Genomic DNA, 20,258 nt, shown 5'->3' on the forward strand with positions numbered 1-20,258 from the left:
GGATATATTGAAGCAACATCTCAAGACGTCAGTCAGGAAGTTAAAGCTTGGTCGCAAATGGGTCTTCTAAATGGACAATGACCCCAAGCATGCTTCCAATGTCGTGGCAAAATGGCTTAAGGACAACAAAGTCAAGGTATTGGAGTGGCCATCACAAAGCCCTGACCTCAATCCCTTAAATGTATTAGCATAACTGAAAAATTGTGTTTGAGCAAGGAGGTCTACAAACCTGACACAGTTACACCAGACATTTTGGAGAAATGTCCTCTGGTCTGATGAAACAAAAATATAACTGTTTGGCCATAATGACCATTGTTATGTTTGGAGGAAAAAGAGGGAGGCTTGCAAGCCGAAGAACATCATCCCAACCGTGAAGCACAGGGGTGGCAGCATCATGTTGTGGGGATGCTTTGCTGCAGGAGGGACTGGTGCACTTCACAAAATAGATGGCATCATGAGGTGGGAAAATTATGTGGATATATTAAAGCAACATCTCAAGACATCAGTCAGGAAGTTAAAGCTTGGTCGCAAATGGGTCTTCCAAATGGACAATGACAACAAAGTCAAGGTATTGGAGTGTCCATCACAAAGCCCTGACCTCAATCCCTTAAATCTATTAGCAGAACTGAAAAATTGTGTTTGAGCAAGGAGGTCTACAAACCCGACTCAGTTACACCAGCTCTGTCAGGAGGAATGGGCCAAAATTCACCCAACTTATTGTGGGAAGCTTGTGGAAGGCTACCCAGAACATTTGACCCAAGTTAAACAATTTAAAGGCAATGCTACCGAATACTAATTGAGTGTATGTAAACTTCTGACCCACTGGGAATGTGATGAAAGAAATAAAAGCTGAATAATAATCAACGAATAATCAATAATTCTCTCTACTATTATTCTGACATTTCACATTCTCAAAATAAAGTGGTGATCCTAACTGACCTAAAACAGGGAATTTTTACGAGGATTAAATGTCAGGAATTGTGAAAAACTGAGTTTAAATGTATTTGACTAAGGTGTATGTAAACTTCCGACTCCAACTGTGTAATTATAAATAAGTTGACGCTCAACTACTGTATGACTCTTTTAACATGCAACCGAAACGGTTGAAAGCTACAATTTATTACACCTGACAATACTGCAGAGTAATTTAAAGCCATTTGCAAATAACAAGTTGGATGCTTTGCAAAAACAACTTTGAATATCCATCTGAGGGTGAGTGTTCTTGTTTCAAACACTTTACCATCTTTGAAGGGATAGTGTTTTAAAGAATACAAACTAACATGATATTCCACCAACCTCGGGTGTAGTTGATTCAAGAAGGCAGTTTTGTGATATTTAGTTTCTTTTCGATACTTAAGACATTTTTTTTGTTACTGTTAGGATTCTCAGTAAAACTTAACATGAATCTGTTCTTGTGCATGTTACAAGACTTTGCTAATTGCATTTTAATACCCTAGTAATGAGCTGAGAGTTGTTACTACTGTACATGAGTAATAGTGACTTTCTTATACCACTTATGTAATAACTCCACTATTATTTCCAATTTATGCGACAACAATGTGATATTGTGATAATCCCAATGTTACAACATGTGTAAGAACTAGATGTCAATTGTTACTGTATTTCCTGATGTCTCACTCATTAATATATATTTGTTAGTAATTTTGAAGCTGCCTAAGTGGTCTATTCAAAAGTTTGGGTTGATTCCTTGACCCTAATGTATTTAATTGTAGGCTATTGGCTGTATTAAGATGTATATCTAAGGGCCCTCCAAACCATGTGCTTATGATCATATATTTAATTTTAATTGACTTGTTTTTGGTTTTCCATCAAATATTTGGCGGCCGTCAAATACATATTTGTTTGATTTCAAATAAGTTGCATATATTAAAATACCTTCAAATATTATTTGTTTTTCTGAGACCTGTATTTGAATATCAAAGAAAAAAGTTGCCTTTTAGTTGAAACTATATTAACTATATTCGACTACCTCAAGTATTTTAAAAGTTTGTATTTTCAAATAAACTACAACTTTTTTCTGCCCAGGTCTGGTGCCAAGTCGTCAGGACGAGTATCGTAACGGATATGAGCAATTGTCCTGATACAATTATGATCAGAGTTTTTATTTGATTTTATTATCCTTGATCAGGAACGCCTCTGGGTGACGGCAAACCTGTCTGCCCACTGTAAATTGAGGACACAGACACAGTTATTAATCTGCAGCTTGTTTCAATCTATAAACATGCAGGAAGAATATTTTGCCAATCTCCTAGTTAGGCATATTAAAACACTTAAGTGTTTTACGATCATGAGTATCATACGATCCGACTATCAACTGTCATTATGGATACAATTATGAATATGAGTATGGCCAGGTCGACACACCCCTAATAAGGCAACAGCCGGTGAAGGAAAGCTCTCAGGAGTGTGTGACTCAGGAGTGGAGTATCACAGGCTCTGGAGAACACTGCACTGTGTGAGTGGGTCAGTGGGATGGTTGAAGTGGGCAGGACCACATCGACTCAAATCGTAAAGCAGTGTCCTAACATGCTGGACAGTTGAACTGATGGACTGACTCATTTTGAATGTAATTTTGACATAGAAAAGGCCTGTATTGTTACTTGCATTGATGATTGTCGTCAGAGCTGATATCGTGTGTGTGTGTGTGTGTGTGTGTGTGTGCGCAGCCTTTTGATCGGGAAGCTAGACTGAAAGAATGGCCCTGCTGTGCTTTTTTGGCATGTGTACAATCTATGGCCCAGAAGATGTTTCCTCACTGGTCTCCAAAACAAAGTGTCCAGTGTCCATAGCGGTAGCTCACTCAGTGTCAATAAGTAGGGTAAATGCCTTAGTTCTTATCCTAAATGTGTCCAATGACCCACACCTGACAGGGTTACCCAGGGAACACAGGAAGGGCTGAACTTTGGCCAACATTTCACCTCAAGCACAACAAGGAAATCCTATTTCTCATTTGGATGTGAATATGAACCCCACCTCCTGCCTGTATTAAAACAACTGTGTCCGTGTTTGAACAGAAGCAACCACTTTAAGAGTGGGGAGAAAAGAAAAGGGGCTACTTGTGATGCTGCCGCACATTTACATTGTTTGTTAAATCCTCCTTATGTGAGGGTCTTGTTCCAGCCAAAACGGTGTGTGAGTTTTCGTTTTCTTATTAATTATGAGTCTTAAACATGTGCACCCGTGGAAAACAACAACTCCCTATTACTGATTGTTGTTATGTACAGTCTAATTCAACCTGGAGTACTTCTCACAACACTACATGTCTTCTCTTCCTGGCCAAACTCTAACAGCTAAATCTATAATAAAATAGGTGTAAAATGTGTCATTTGAGAGTGTTTTCTCCTTTCATCCACTGAAGAATTTCCATCCCATTGCCTCTGTGCAGACTGGGTGTAATTTCTGGGTGGATAGCTTATGAAATGACAGGCTTATCAACAGAGCTGCTCATTAAGGTGTACAGTAGGGAGCTGCTGCGTTGCTGCTGAGGCTTTGGTTTAAGACTGCTCTGGATTTGCTACATTGCTGCTCAAAAGTTGTTTCAAAGTTTGCTACTGAATCAAAGTATTTCAGGCTATTTGTATTAACCAACAGAGGAACATAGCCTATGCACGTCTTCAAAATCTCACCATGATTCTGGTCCAGTAAAGCCTACACTTAGTGCCTTCAAAGTATTCAGACCCATTGACTTTTTCCACATTTTGTTAGGTTACAGCCTTATTCTAGAATTGATTAAAAAAATGTTTTTCTCCCTCATCAATCTACAGACAGTACCCCATAATGACAAAGCAAAAACAGTTTTTTTAAAATGTTTTTTGCTCATTTATAAACATTTAAGAAAGTGATGACATTTACATAAGTATTCAGACCCTTTACTCAGTACATTGTTGAAGCGCCTTTGGCAGCGATTACAGACTCGAGTCTAATTTGGTATGATGCTACAAGCTTGGCACACCAGTATTTGGGGGGGGGGGTTTCTCCCATTCTGCAGATCCTCTCAAGCAATGTCAGGTTGGATGGGGAGCGTTGCTGACCAAGACCCTTCTCCTCCGCTTGCTCAGTTGACCTGGCGGCCAGCTCTAGGAACAGTCTTGGTGCTTCCAAACTTCTTACATTTAAGAATGATGGAGGCCACTGTGGTGTTGGGGACCTTCAATGCTGCAGAAATGTTTTGGTACCCTTCCCCAGATCTGTGCCTTGACACAATCCTGTCTCGGAGCTCTACGGACAATTCCTTCAACCTCATTGCTTGGTTTTTGCTCTGACATGCACTGTCAACTGTGGGACTTTTTTTTTTTTATATAGACAGGTGTGTTCCTTTCCAAATTTCCAAAAATGTCCAATCAATTGAATTTACCACAGGTGGACTCCAATCAAGTTGTAGAACATCTCAAGGATGTAAGTGGAAACAGGATGCGCCTGAGCTCAGTTTCGAGTCTCATGGCAAAGGGCCTGAATACTTATGTAAATAAGGTATCTGTTTTTAATTTGGGAACATTTCTAAAAGTGTGGTGTTGTGTGTAGATTGATGAGGAAATGTTTTAATGAATCCATTTTAGGATGAGGCTGTAACGTATCAAAATGTGGAAAAGGTCTGAATACTTTCTGAAGGCACTGTGTATATAATGTGTATACTTGTAGGCAATCGGCATATCATGAATACACCGCAATCATGAATGATTCAGTTGTAGTGCTGAGCGATTGGTGCTTTTTGAAGTCGGTTCGGTTTCGATTAGATTTTTACAAAATCATTTAAAAAATGTGTCCCTGTCAATTGTGCATTCTTCTCTCCGTGTCTGCCTCATACAGACTAGACAAGTAGGCATGCAATGGATTATGGTTATTGTACTTAATTACCATGTTTTCTGCGCTAAACAATGTAGAATATTGGCCTGTTGGAAACTACAACCCCCTTCACATTGCACATTTTGGGCTTGATCTGATTTATCTCTAGAGAAACTGCATATTGAGATCACAGAAAAAAATGTAATTCAAATAATTGAACCGACGTTGGTCAGTTGTTAAAAAAAAACATTTGGTTAATTGCTCAGCACTAATCAATTGTCATTTCCTTCTTTTGTCCATTTTACTTTACGTAGTTTTTCTGCCTTTGTATACACTCAGCGCCACTGTAGTACTGTAGCACTGTATTGTAGCTTCTTTATGCCGACTGACAGTGTTGCAGGGCTCTACGCTGACCTGTTTTTGCAAGGCTCACGCGTGGGCCTAAAACGTAGGCGCTCAATAAAAAATTATTTAGGTAATAAAGCTAGAATCCTTAATTTTTCTTGGCGCTCTGGTGCTCCTAAATTAAAATTCCAGGTCGCAGAGAAAAATATTTTGGCTCAGATGCGAGTAAAATGGTCGCACTGTAGAGCCCTGTGTTGTGGAGAAAATTCCATGTAAGATACAGATCTTTCTCTAACTTGATGCTCCATTTGTCATGTCTCCACCATGATATTATTAACTGCAAGTCTGCACTTAAATTTTTTTGTCCCCTCGAGACTTGTATTCCAGACAGTTAATATTTACTTAGTGTAACCATTCTACCTAACCATGTCATTTCGTGACCGGCTAACGTCAGAAGGCATGTTTGACTAAGAGGAATCATTTAAGTTCTTATTGTATTCTTCTTGCATAGCTAGATTTCTTGGCTAGGTTTTGGCTGTGTCCTTGCATATTCTGGCTCTTGGCGATCTCGTATAATGGCTTTTGTGTCAGCAAGCCAGTAATGAGATTTCCCTGTGAAACACTGAGCCGACTGTTGATAAGAAAGCGTCACATTTCTATGCAGGGGTTTCCTCTACTCACTTCCTACCCGTTTAGACTCTAGCTTGGCCTCCCCAGGGTTTGTTTCCATTTCATTATTTTATATTTTCCTTTTAAAATACTTACATCTCCTTAACTGCTCTAGTGATGTAGTGATTTCATTTTTAAAGTAGGTGTAAGTAGGTCTACGAACCTATACTTATGAGCAGCAGTTTTTTTCTGATCACAGATCAGTTGATAAGAGCATGACAGAGCAATGCCCCGGTCATGGGCTCCATTCCCACAGGGATCACACAAATACAAAACTTTTACTCACTGCAACGTAAGTAAATAGTGGCATGTATTACATAACCCTAGTGGGAAACTCCTATCCCTAATTATCTGTATCCTTCAGCTGCATGCTTCCCATCCAAAACATTTTGTGCATATATAATGACATTTTGGTCTTTGGCAAGGTTTTTTTTTCGAGGCAAGCTGAAGTTCGGAGCTGACGGCTACACCCCTTCATCGCCATTGGTAAACAGATTCTTCAATTAAGTGTTTGTCATTCAACAATAGACTATTTGCTTTCGTGCACATTTTTTCTTGAGAAATATTGCACCAAACATACTTTTGGTCATGTAGTGTGGACACCTTTTCGTCAAACATCTCTTTCCAAAGTCGCTGGTATTAATATGGAGTTGGTTTCCCCTTTGCTATAACAGCCTCCACTCTTTTGGTAAGGCTTTCCACTAGATGTTGAAACATTGCTGTGGAGACTTGCATCCATTCAGCCATGAGCATTATTGAGGTTGGGCACTGATGTTTGACAATGAGGCCTGGCACGCAGTCGGCGTACCAATTCATCCCAAAGGTATTAGATGGGGTCAAGTTCTTCCACACCAATCTCAACAAAACAATTCTGTATGGACCTCGTTTTGTGCATGGGGGCATTGACACGCTGAAACAGGAAAGGGCCTTCCCAAAACTGTTGCCACTAAGTTGGAAGCTCAGAATCGTCTAGAATGTCATTGTATGCCATAGCTTTAAGAGTTCCCTTCACTGGAACTAAGTGGCCCAAACCATGAAAAACAGCCTAAGACCATTATTCCTCCTCCACCAAAATTTACAATTGGCACTATGCATTGAGGCAGGTAGCGTTTTCCTGACATCCGCCAAACCCTAATTCGTCCGTCGGACTGCCAGATGGTGAAGTGTAATTCATCACTCCAGAGAAGGTGTTTCCACTGCTCCAGAGTTCAATGGCGGCGAGATTTACACCTCTCCAGCCGACGCTTGGCATTGTGCATGGTGATCTTGGTGTGCGACTGCTCGGCCATGGAAACCCATTTTATGAAGCTCCCGAAGAACACTTCTTGTGCTGACATTACTTCTAGAGGCAGTTTGGAACTCGGTAGTGAGTGGTGCAACCGAGGACAGAAGAATTTAACGCGGCATGCGCCTCAGCAAATGGCGGTCTCGTTCTGTGAGCTTGTGTGGCCTACCACTTTGCGGCTGAGCTCCTAGACATTTCCACTTCACAATAACAGCACTTAAATTTGACCGGGGAAGAAATTTGACGAACTGACTTGTTGGAAAGGTGGCATCCTTTGACAGTGCCACGTTGAAAGTCTCTGAGCTCTTCAGTAAGGCCATACTCTACTGCCAATGTTTGTCTATAGAGATCGCATAGCTGTGTGCTTGATTTTATACACCTATCAGCAACAGGTGTGGCTGAAAAAGCCAAATCCACTAATTTGAATGCGTGTCCACATACTTTTGTATACAGTACCAGTCAAGTTTGGACACTTACTCCTTCAAGGGTTTTTCTTTATTTGACTATTTTTCTACATTGTAGAATAATAGTGAAGACATCCAAACTATGAAGTAACATATATGGAATCATTTAGTAAGCAAAAAAGGGTTAAACAAATCTAAATATATTTTAGATTCTTCAAAGTAGCCACCCTTTGCCTTAATGACAGCTTTGCACACTCTTGGCATTCTCTCAACCAGCTTCACTCTGTGGTCCAACTCATCCCAAACCATCTCAGTTTGGTTGAGGTTGGGGGATTGTGGAGGCCAGGTCATCTGATGCAGCATTCATCACTCCCTCTTGGTCAAATAGCCCTTATACAGCCTGGAGGTGTGTTGGGTCGTTGTCCTGTGATAGTCCCACTAAGCGCAAACCAGATGGGATGGAATATCGCTGTAGTAGCCATGCTGGTTAAGTGTGCCTTGAATTCTAAAACAAATCTGACAGTGTCACCAGCAAAGCACCCCCACACCATCACACCTCGTCTATGCTTCACGGTGGGAACCACACATGCGGAGGTCCGTTCATCTACTCTGTCTCACAAAGACACGCCGGTTGGAATCAAAAATCTCACATTTGGAGTCATCAGACTAAAGGACAGATTTCACCCTGTCTAATGTCCATTGCTTGTGTTTCTTGGCCCAAGCAAGTCTCTTCTTCTTATTGGTGTCCTTTGGCAGTGGTTTCTTTGCAACAAGGCCCGATTCACACAGTCTCCTCTGAACAGTTGATGTTGAGATGTGTGTGTTACTTGAACTCTGAAGCATTTGTTTGGGCTGCAATTTCTGAGGCTGGTAACTCTAATGAACTTATCCTCTGCAACAGAGGTAACTTTGGGTCTTCCTTTCCTGTGGCGGTTCTCATGGGAGCCACTTTCATCATAGTGTTTGATGGTTTTTGAGACTGCACCTGAAGAAACTTTCAAAGTTCTTGAAATGTTCCTTGATTGCCTTACCTTCATATCTTAAAGAAATGATGGACTAACATTTCTCTTTGCTTATTTGAGTTGTTCTTGTCATTAATATTGACTTGGTCTTTTACCAAATATGAATATATTTTGTATACCACCCCTACTTTGTTACAACACAGCTGATTGGCTCAAACGCATTAAGGAAATAAATTCTACAAATTAACTTTCTACATGGCACACCTGTTAATTGAAATGCCTTCCAGGTAACTGAAGCTGGTTGATTGAATGCCAACAGTGTGCGAAGCTGTAATCAAGGCAAAGGGTAGGTCATTTCAAATATAAATATATTTAGCTTTGTTTAACAATTTTTGGGGTTACTACATGATTCCATATGATTTCATAGTTTGGATGCTTCACTATTATTTTACAATATAGAAAATAGTAAAACTAAAGAAAAACCATTGAATGAGTACAGTAGGTGTTTCCCAACTTGACTGGTACTGTGTAGTCAGATGTAAAATTGTGCAACTAAGATCTCCTTGTCAAAATATTAATTTCTTAGACAAAATCTGAGTATTTTGAGGAGGTACATACTGGCTACAGCATCTTAAGATGGACAAACGGTACTATAGTTCCTTTCTCAGAATGTTCAATGAAGGTATTTTAAGGGAGTATGCGATCACACTCGTTCGTCTAGCTGAACCTAACCCGAAGCATATTGAACACTTAATGGTTCATTGTCCCTTTCTCTTTCTCTCCCAGGGTGCCCACTAAGTGTTGAAGATGATGTCTGATGCCAGTGACATGTTGGCAGCAGCTTTGGAGCAGATGGATGGGATAATAGCAGGTAAGGGTCTCTTTTGCAATTGACATGAGGAAGAACAAGGAGTGATCTCGCAATGTCACATTCACTGGCTCCGCATTATCAGTCAGTAAGACTTGGTACTGTATTCACAGAGTGAGTCATTTTTTACTTCTGGGTCATAATAAGCTCATATGGTCAGGGGGTACCTGATCCTCTCTAGATCAGCACTCCTTCGCGGAGACACTTGATTAATACAGTCATTAATTTACAGTAAAATATGCGTCATAATGCTCACTGATGGCTTGTTGGTCATACCTGGCCAAACCAGTGTAGCTCTACAACACATATTTCAACATGAGGACTAACATTTTTAGACTGATAAATTAACCTTTTCACACATGAGTTCCAAATATCTCTTAACGGTCGCCCCAGCTTGAGTTTTTTTAATGCGTGTGATGTCACAATGCACTGTTCCAAAATGTGATCGTTACGCCACAGGACAGTTAACCAGCACTGCCCTCAAGCCAAGGCACGTTGCCTGCTAATTATCTATAGGCTATGTTTCAACTTCTCAATCTCAACTTATTTTCTAACAATTTAAAGTTTTTAACAACCGTTTGAATTAAGATGTTTTCCGCCTCATTCATGTACATAGAAGTAGCCCATTTCACTGTTTGGGACAATTTCTGTTTGAGGCTTTTCTGATCCGTACAAACTTCTCTCTTCAACGAGAGGCCAAGCACTTCCCCAATGTTTTCCCAGATTGAGTATGCAGACATTTGCGCATCTCCAGGTTCTGTTCGAACAGAACCTGCGCAAACTTTTATCCCTGGCACATTTTCCTGCTGGCAACGGCATTGGCTTTGTTGTTTTCCTTACTACTAATAACTTTGGACATGTGTGCGTTCCTATCAAAGTAAGTGCCTTATTACGTAATCAATGTAGTTTCTGTATATCGTGTTGTCGTTTCTACCCTAGCACATCGTGTGTATTCGGAAAGTATTCAGAGCACTTATTCTAAAATGAATGAAATAAATACAAAATCCTTAATCTACACACACTACCCCATAATGACAAAGCGTGACCAGGTTGTTAGACATGTATTAAAGATACCTTATTTACATAAATATTCAGACCCTTCGCTTTGAGACTTGAAATTGAGCTCAGGTGCATCCTGTTTCCATTGATCATCCAACTTGATTGGAGTCCACCTGTGGTAAATTCAATTGATTGGACATGATTTCCAAAGGTACACACCTGTGTATATATAAGGTCCCACAGTTGACAGTGCATGTCAGAGCAAAAATCAAGCCGTGAGGTTTGAAGGAATTGTCCTTAGAGCGCCGAGACAGGATTATGTCGAGGCACAGATCTGGGGAAGGGCATCAGAAAATCTGCAGCATTGAAGCTCCCCAGAAACACAGTGGTCATCATTCTTAAGTGGAAGAAGTTTGGAACCACCAAGACTCTTCCTAGAGCTGGCCGCCTGGCCAAACTGAGCAATTGGGGAAGAAGGGCCTTGGTCAGGGAGGTGACCAAGAACCCAATGGTCATTCAGACAGAGCTCCAGAGTTCCTCTGTGGAGATGGGAGAACCTTCCAAAACGAAAACCATCTCTGCATCACTCCACCAATCAGGCCTTTATGGTAGAGTGACCAGACGGAAGCCACTCCTCAGTAAAAGCCACATGACAGGACGCTCAGACCATGAGAAAGATTCTCTGGTCTGATGAAACCAAGATTGAACTCTTTGTCCTGAATGCCAAGCGTCATGTCTGGAGGAAACCTAGCACTATCCTTATGGTGAAGCATGTTGGTGGCAGCATCATGCTGTGGGCATGTTTTTCAGCGGCAGGGACTGGGAGACTAGTCACAATTGAGGAAAAGATGAACGAAGAAAAGAACATAGTTCCAATGCTGTGTACAATTCCCTTCACAGAACTGCGCGAACTGGCTCTAACCAGAATAGAAAGAGGAGTGGGAGACCCGGTGAACAACCAAGCAAGAGGACAAGTACATTAGTGTCTCGTTTGAGAAACAGATGCCTCCCAAGTCCTCAACTGGCATCTTCATTAAATAGTACCTGCAAAACACAAGTCTCAACGTGAAGAGGAGACTCCGGGATGCTGGCCTTCAAGGCAGAGTTCCTGTGTCTGTGTTCTTTTGCCCATCTTAATCTTTTCGTTTTATTGGCCCGTCTGAGATGTATTTTTCTTTGCAACTCTGCCTAGGGCTAACTGGCCTTCTATCACGGCCGACTCGATCACAAAATTGTACTGAACAACACTGACAGGTGTAGAAAGAGGGCTTATATTGCTAGCTAGATACTTACAAAACAACTTAGTTGTTTGTCATTTGCCCTCCAGTTGGTCTTGGAGGTTATAAACATCTCCAGCACCCTTCTATCCGTTTGTTGAAACGGATGGTTTGCCACACACATGATCCATGTGGTCTTCATTGGCCCTCTCCAGTAAGAACTGTCTGTGATTGAATTTGTTGCATTACAGACATTCCTCGTCAGTCTACATGGCTGGACGGCCCACCATTCGGTTTCTAACCATGGCTCCCCCAGGAGCGGTGGCGGCTGCAGCAGCCGCTGCTTGCAGGTCTCGCAATAATTTTTCTCGCTGTCTCAACATCTCAATATATTCCCGATCAATTAAATAAGGCTGTGTGTTCCTATGTAAAAGAACATAGAAAGAAGAAGCAGCCATTGTAATTATTTAGCAATCTCGGATAAATAGTGCACAGTGACGTAGTTCCCATGAACTTGTATAAACTAGTATTTCCCCCATTTTGAAAAGCCAGCTTTCGAGGATGGGAACACAGTTGGAACAAGGAAAAGGGCTCCTGTCAGGCTGTAGTATTTACAAAGCTAGGGAAAATAAGTCATCCTAGATATCCTGCAATATCCTGGCAGATAGGAACATCATTGAGACAAGTCCAGTGGCTCTATTGAACAAGGACAACCATTGCTACAGAACACGACTCCATTCATGTTCAGATCAGACAGCAGGCTCAATCAACCGATGACATCATTGGTTGAACTCTCGCTGTGCGACCCCAAAAAAGTAGACTGGAAAAACACCCCAAATAGTGTGTAGCTGTGAAGTTTCCCTTGAACTCTTTTTGATGATTATCATGTTTTCAGGCCAGAACTGTTGTCAGGCTAATTCCATAAAGGTTTCTCTTCAGGAAGTGGACATTTCTTTGTGTTTTTAGTAGCTGATAAGAGTGAATCTATGTGAAGCCCATTTCAGTACTGCTGTATGATTGCTTTAGTATAATGTTAATGCCCAGAGTCGGCGTGGACCTATTTTTCTGCATGGGGTTAATTATAGGTCTGACATTTTTGTAAACTTTCCGATCACATGAAGTCCAGGTCCACATTTCCCATGTAACTTTTTCTACTGTCCTCATTCAAGTTCTTTCTTTCTCACCATCTCGATCTCTCGGTCCCCCATAGCTGTTTTCCTATAGTCTAAAGTGTAAAGTGATTTGGCTTTAAGTAGCCAGATTTCCCCACTTGTCATGTTGGCTAATTCTTGTAACAGGGAGCATGATTTAATGGTCTAACCAAGAGTTACTTTCCACTATTCATTGGTGTTTGGCCTGTGCTTCATGCATTGATTAGAAATGCAGGGCTGACGTGCACCCATTATATGTACCACTCTTGTTTCTTGGGCTAAAATAAACTCCCCCTTGTTATGTGGGAATAACTTTGAAATTGGACTCAAATAATCAATTGATTAACTTATACCATTAACCTACAGTAGACCTTATGAAAGACTGAACCTTTGTCCCTCTTTCATAGGGAGGCAAGTTGCAAATGGAGAAAGATGCTCTATCTAATTGTGTGCCACCCCCACCCAGGCTCCAAGTCCATGGACTACTCCAACAGCCTGTTTGACTGCCAGTCACCAACCTCTCCCTTCTTGGGAAGCCTGCGGGCACTGCACCTGCTGGAGGACCTCCGGGGCGTGCTGGAGCTGATGGACACCGAGGAGAGGGAGGGCCTTCGCTGCCAGATCCCTGATGCCACCGCAGACAGCCTGGTGGACTGGCTGCAGCAGGGACACCTGATGGTAAGAGCAGTCAAAAGTAGTGCACTATATAATCCATAATTATTCAACGTTCAAACGACCACCCCTCATCACTGTCAAACGCTCTCTAAAACACTTCAGCGAACAGGCCTTTCTAATTGACCTGGCCCAGGTATCCTGGAAGGATATTGACCTCATTCTGTCAGTAGAGGATGCCTGGTTATTATTTAAAAGTGCTTTCCTCAAAATCTTAAATAAGCATGCCACGTTATTATTTTTTTAAACCAGGAACAGATATAGCCCTTTGTTCACTCCAGACCTGACTGCCCTTGACCAGCACAAAAACATCCTGTGGTGTACTGCATTAGCATCGAATAGCCCCCGCGACATGCAACTTTTCAGGGAAGTTAGGAACCAATATACACAGGCAGTTAGGAAAGCAAAGGCAAGCATTTTCAAACAGAAATGTTCATCCTGTAGCACAAACTCCAAAGGTTCTGGGACACTGTAAAGTCCAGGGAGAATAAGAGCACCTCCTCCAAGCTTCCCACTGCACTGAGGCTAGGAAACACTGTCACCGCCGATAAATCCACGATAATTGAGAATTTCAATAAGCATTTTTCTACGGCTGGCCATGCTTTCCACCTGGTTACCCCTACCCAGTCAACAGTCCTGCACCCCCTACAGCAAAATGCCCAAGCCTCCCCATATCTCCTTCACCCAAATCCAGATAGCTGATGTTATGAAAGAGCTGCAAAATCTGGACCCCTACAAATCAGCCGGGCTAGACAATCTGGACCCTCTCTTTCTAAAATGATCAGCCAAAATTGTTGCAACCCCTATTGCTAGCCTGTTCAACCCCTTTCGTATCATCTGAGATCCCCAAAGATTGGAAAGGTGCTGTGGTCATCCCCCTCTTCAAAGGGGAGACACCCTAGACCCAAACTGTTACAGACCTATAGCCATCCTGCCCTGCCTTTCTAAAGTCTTCAAAAGCCAAGTTAACAAACAGATCATCGAACATTTCGAATCCCACCGTACCTTCTCCACTATGCAATCTGGTTTCCGAGCTGGTCATGGGTGCACCTCAGCCACGCTCAAGGTCCTAAACGATATCATAACTGCCATTGATAAGAGACAATACTGTGCAGCTGATATTCATCGACCTGGCCAGGGACTTCGACTCTGTCAATCACCACATTCTTATCGGCAGACTCAACAGCCTCGGTTTCTCAAATGACTGCCTCACCTGGTTCACCAACTACTTCTCAGACAGAGTTCAGTGTGTCAAATCGGAGGACCTGTTGTCCGGACCTCTGGCAGTCTCTATGGGAGTGCCACAGGGTTCAATCCTGGGGCCGACTCTTTTCTCTGTATACATCAATGATGTCGCTCTTGCTGCTGCTGGTTCTTCTGGCCCTTCTTTGGACACTGTGTTTGGACACTGTGTTAACTAACTTCCACACAAGTTTCAATGCCATGCAACTCTCCTTCCGTGGCCTCCAAATGCTCTTAAATACAAGTAAAACTAAATGAATGCTCTTCAAATGATCGCTGCCCACACCTGCCTGCCAGTCCAGCATCACTACTCTGGACAGTTCTGACAGTTCTGATATGTGGACAATTACAAATACCTAGGTGGTTGGTTAGACTGTAAACTCTCCTTCCAGACTCGCATTAAGCATCTCCAATCCAAAATTAAATCTAGAATCGTCTTTCTATTTCGCAACAAAGCATCCTTCACTCATGCTGCCAAACATACCCTCGTAAAACTGACTATCCTACCGATCCTTGACTTCGGCGATGTCATTTACAAAATAGCCTCCAACTCTCTACTTACAAATTGGATGCAGTCTATCACAGTGCCATCTGTTTTTGTCACCAAAGCCCCATATACTACCCATCACTGCGACTTGTATGCTCTCGTTGGCTGACCCTTGCTTCATATTCGTTGCCAAACCCACTGGCTCCAGGTCATCTGTAAGTCTTTGCTAGGTAAAGCCCTGCCTTATCTCAGCTCACTGGTCACCATAGCGGCACCCACCCGCAGCACGTGCTCCAGCAGGTCTATTTCTCTGGTCACCCCCAAAGCAAATTCCTCGTTTGGCTGCCTTTCCTTCCAGTTCTCTGCTGCCAATGACTGGAACGAACTGCAAAAATAACTGATGCTGGAGACTCATCTCCCTCACTATCTTTAAGCATCAGCTGTCAGAGCAGCTCACAGATCACAGCACCTGTACGTAGCCCACCTGTAAATAGCCCATCCAACTACCTCATCCCCATACTGTTATTTTGCTCCTTTGCACCCCAGTATCTCTACTTGCACACTCATTTTCTGCACTTTTATCACTCCAGTTTATTTGCTATATTGTAATTATTTCGCCACTATGGCCCATTTATTGCCTTACCTCCCTTATCCTACCTCATTTGCACACACTGTATATACACTTTTTCTATTTTATTATCTATGTTTGTTTGTTCCATGTGTAACTCTGTTTTGGTTGTGTTGCACTGCTTTGCTTTATCTTGGCCAGGTCGCAGTTGTAAATGAGAACTTGTTCTCAACTAGCCTACCTGGTTAAATAAAGGTGAAATAAATAAAAATATATAGGCGCTATGTTGCTGTTTTGTATACATCCACTTATGATCCTAATGATAATCACAATGGGTCAATGTGGTTTAATTTTTTGCATTGTGAGGACTGCAAAGTCTTCCTGGTTTCATTGATCAACTAACATTTACTTTGATATATTTAGCACCTACTATAAGCCATGTGTATTAACTTTAAATCCCTTGTCACACCTGATGTGAGACACACACATCTGTGATTAGATAAAGAGGACTAGGAGAATGTCATAAAGACAGATGTACTGTACACAGACATGGGACACGAATGTTACTATCCGTTAAAGTTGATGTTCAGCTCTGATTACATCCCTCTTGTCACAGCAGTCTCCACAGCGGTGTCTCGTTACGGCTGGTGTTTGTCCAGATATGTCATAGCGTGTATAAATATAGGCCTGCTGTTGCTGTGTCCCGATTTAGGTTGAGAAAAGGTTAGAACCATACGGGACATCTTTTTGTTGTGGCGTCTGAGTTATTCCCTCCGGTGTCACTACAGACAACCTGTCAGAGACTGTGTCGTGGGGAATCTGGGATGGTATCTTGATGAGTTCTGCTGCTATTTAAAGGATACGTATGGTATGAGGTGCTGCATTATCACCAACATTTGCTGGTCAGTTTTAGCAGCAGAGTAGTAATATAGAAACCCTTTACCTATTGGTTGGGGTTGAAGGGGAGGCAGGTACTCTAGTGGTTAGAGCGTTGGGCCAGTAACAAAGACCTTTCTTCTGGAACTTGTCAGTCTATTCTTGTTCTGAGAGGTGAATGCTATTCCATGTGAGACATTGCTTGGGGGTAAAGGTTGTTGAGAAGACCTTTTGGACCTAGACTCGGCGCTCCGGTACCGCTTGCCGTGCCGTAGCAGAGAGAACAGTCTATGACTGGGGTGGCTGGGGTCTTTTAGGGCCTTCCTCTGATACCGTCTGGTGGAGAAGTCCTGGATGGCAGGCAGCTTTGCCCCAGTGATGTACTGGGCCGTACGCATTACCCTCTGTAGTGCCTTGCGGTCGGAGGCCGAGCAATTGCCGTACCAGGCAGTGATGTAGCCAGTCAGGATGCTGTTAAACCTTTTGAGGATCTGAGGACCCATGCCAAGTCTTTTGTCTCCTGAGGGGGAATAGGTTTTGTCGTGCCCTCTTCACGACTGTCTGGTGTGTTCGGACCATTTTAGTTTATTTATGTTGACACCAAGGAACTTGAAGAGCTCAACCTGCTCCACCACAGCCCTGTTGATAAGAATGGGGGCGTGCTCGGTCCTCCTTTTCCTGTAGTCCACAATCATCTCCTTTGTCTTGATCATGTTGAGGGATAGGTTATTATTCTGGCACCACCCGGCCAGGTCTCTGACCTCCTCCCTATAGGCTGTCTCGTCGTTATCAGTGATCAAGCCTACCACTTGTCATCTGCAAACTTAATGAGGGTGTTGGAGTCGTGCCTGGACATGCAGTCGTGCGTGAACAGGGAGTACAGGAGGGGACTGAGCACGTACCCCTGAGGGGCTCCAGTGTTTAGAATCAGTGTGGCAGATGTGTTGCTACCGACCCTCACCACCTGGTGGCGGCCTGTCAGAAAGTCCAGGATCCAGTTGCAAAGGGAGGTGTTTAGTCCCAGGATCCTTAGCTTAGTGATAAGCTTTGAGGGCGCTATCGTGTTAAACGCTGAGCTGTAGTCTATGAATAGCATTCTCATGTCAGTGTTCCTTTTATCCAGGTGGGAAAGGGCAGTGTGGAGTGCATTAGAGATTGCATCATCTGTAGATCTGTTTGAGTGGTATGAAAATTGGAGTGGGTCTAGGGTTTCTGGGATAATGGTGTTAATGTGAGCAGTTACCAGCCTTTCAAAGCACTTCATGGCTACGAACGTGAGTGCTACGGGCCTGTATTCATTTAGACAGGTTACCTTAGTGCTCTTGGGCACAGGGACTATGGTGGTCTGCTTGAAGCATGTTGGTATTACAGACTCAATCAGGGACATGTTGAAAAGTGAGTGAAGACATCTGCCAGTTGGTCAGCACATGCCCGGAGCACACGTCCTGGTACTCCGTTTTGCCCAGCGGCCTTGTGAATGTTGACCTGTTTAAAGGTCTTACTCACATCGGCTACGGAGAGCGTGATCACACACCTCAGTGTTGCTTGCCTCGAAGCGAGCATAGAAGTGATTTAGCTCGTCTTGTAGGCCCGTGTCACTGGGGAGCTCGCGGCTGTGCTTCCCTTTGTAGTCTGTAATAGTTTGCAGGCCCTGCCACATCCGACGAGTATTAGCGACATTTACTGGTGCTTCCTGCTTACATTTATGCTTGTCATCAGGAATCAGGAGGATAAAATTATGGTCAGATTTGCCAAATGGAGGGTGAGGGAGAGCTTTGTACATGTCTGTGTGTGGAGTAAAGGTGTTCTAGAATTTTTTTCCCCTCTGGTTGCGCTTTTAACATGCTGATAGAAATGACGTAAAACTGATTTCAGTTTCCCTGCATTAAAGTCCCCGGCCACTAGGAGCGCCGTGAGCGGTTCCCCTTTTGCTTATTTCCTTATACAGCTGACTCAGTGCGGTCTTAGTGCCAGCGTCTGTCTGGTGATAAATAAACAGCCACAATTTCTTTAATGAAAGCGCTCTTAGAAAATAGTGTGGTCTACAGCTTATGAGATATTCTACTTCAGGCGAGCAAAAGCAAGAGATTTTGTGCACCAGCTGTTGTTTACAAATATACACAGACCACACCCCTCGTCTTACCAGTGTGCGCTGTTCTGTCTAGCCGGTGCAGCGTATATTCCGCTAGCTGAACATTTTCTGCCACAATTCGGTGAAACATAAGATGTTAGTTTTTTTATGTCCCTTGGTAGGATATTCGTGTTCGTACCTCGTCTAATTTATTGTCCAATGATTGTACGTTGGCAAGTAATATTGATGGTAAGGGCAGATTTCCCATGGTAAAGGCAGATTTAAGTCTTGGGCTTCAACTAGTTTGTTTGAACCATCTGGTACATCCTCAGCCTGCTCACAGTTCTTCAGCCTGTCCTCGCTTTGAGCGTTTCAAAAACACCCCTAATATCAGGCTCCATTGTCCCAAGAACCGTATCTCTGAATGTACCAAGCAAATATCTCCCTGAACTCTTACAATATGCTGTAGTTAGTGTTCCCCTGGAAATGTGAGATACAACCCAAGTGTTGGCACAGACTGCTGTGAGAAACAACTCACTGATGTGTTGGAATTGAGAACCAACAGTATGCTGTGGAGAGAGCACTGAGATTTAGGCTCTGGGCCAGGGAAATGCCAGAGCCTCTGTGTAATGCTGTAACTCTCTATGTGTACACTCGTCTCTGGAAATTGTTCTCTCTTTGACCATTTAAGGTGTTGCTGGCAAATGCAACATCAATCATGCTAGCTGTCACTCGAAGACTCGTGTGTGATTGTTTGATAATTGTCCGTATTCAAGGTACTTAAAATATGCCCTGTTCACCCTTAAAATACTCCAGTGACACAACACAACTCTTTAGGTTTATCTGACTTTATCTTGATACATTAATGACAATATGTTACTTTTTGGGCGACCTGACCAAATTCACATAGATCAATAACTGACATTCCTATCATTCTACTTGAAAGCAAGTCTAAGAAACGATAGATGTGCTATGCTCTATTCCTATGCTTCCCGTTTTTGTTTTTACTTTCGGTTTTGTACGCCAGCTGGAACAACAGTATTTTTCGTTATGGAATATATATTTCACAGCGGTTTAGATGGTACAATGATTCTCTACACTTTTTTTTTTTTTTTTTTGTCACATAAACTGAAATTAGGCAAACTTTTAGGCGAGAGTTTTAGCAACCAGGAAATTTCCAACCAGAGCGATTTCTGCATAGTGCAACTTTAAGCACTGAGCATGTCACCAGTCTTACCAGTGTAGTAGAGGCTTAATCTTAGAACCCATAACCAATATTGCATCCACCATGGCCAGCCACTCATAACTTGATTAACATTTGTTAAGTCTGTCACTAGGGACAATTGGAGTCTGTATGTTAACACTCACAGACCAATCCCATGTGTCACTCTCTCACTGACTACGTTGTCTTCTCTATGCCTGCATGCAGTCCAATGGCCACCACATTTCCATGGGTGGTGACCTCTACCAGGAAAGACTGTCTCGACTGGAGGGTGACAAGGAATCCCTGGTGCTTCAGGTACTGTACAGTACACCACAACCTGTCATAGCTAGTAGCTATCCTACCCAGACAGCATTAATGGCTCATTAAATGTCACAATAGTATTGATTAGTCTAGGCTGCCGCGGTCAGTTGATCT

At 42.7% G+C, this 20,258-nt stretch overlaps 1 protein-coding gene across 4 annotated transcripts in view; it reads left to right on the forward strand.

Annotated features, from left to right (window-relative positions):
• The window catches only part of LOC139406958 (liprin-beta-1-like), an 80,246-nt gene that overhangs the window by 6,955 nt on the left and 53,033 nt on the right, over window positions 1–20,258 (forward strand). For all 4 annotated transcript variants that reach the window (XM_071150183.1, XM_071150166.1, XM_071150176.1 and 1 more), the window contains exons 2-4: window positions 9,255–9,339; window positions 13,170–13,381; window positions 20,049–20,138. In XM_071150183.1, coding sequence (XP_071006284.1) covers window positions 9,276–9,339; window positions 13,170–13,381; window positions 20,049–20,138 — 366 coding nt within the window. In that variant the 5' untranslated portion in view covers window positions 9,255–9,275. The remainder of the gene's footprint in view (window positions 1–9,254; window positions 9,340–13,169; window positions 13,382–20,048; window positions 20,139–20,258) is intronic.

Source organism: Oncorhynchus clarkii, chromosome 1 (genome assembly GCF_045791955.1).
Source record: "Oncorhynchus clarkii lewisi isolate Uvic-CL-2024 chromosome 1, UVic_Ocla_1.0, whole genome shotgun sequence".
Lineage (NCBI taxonomy): Eukaryota > Metazoa > Chordata > Actinopteri > Salmoniformes > Salmonidae > Oncorhynchus > Oncorhynchus clarkii.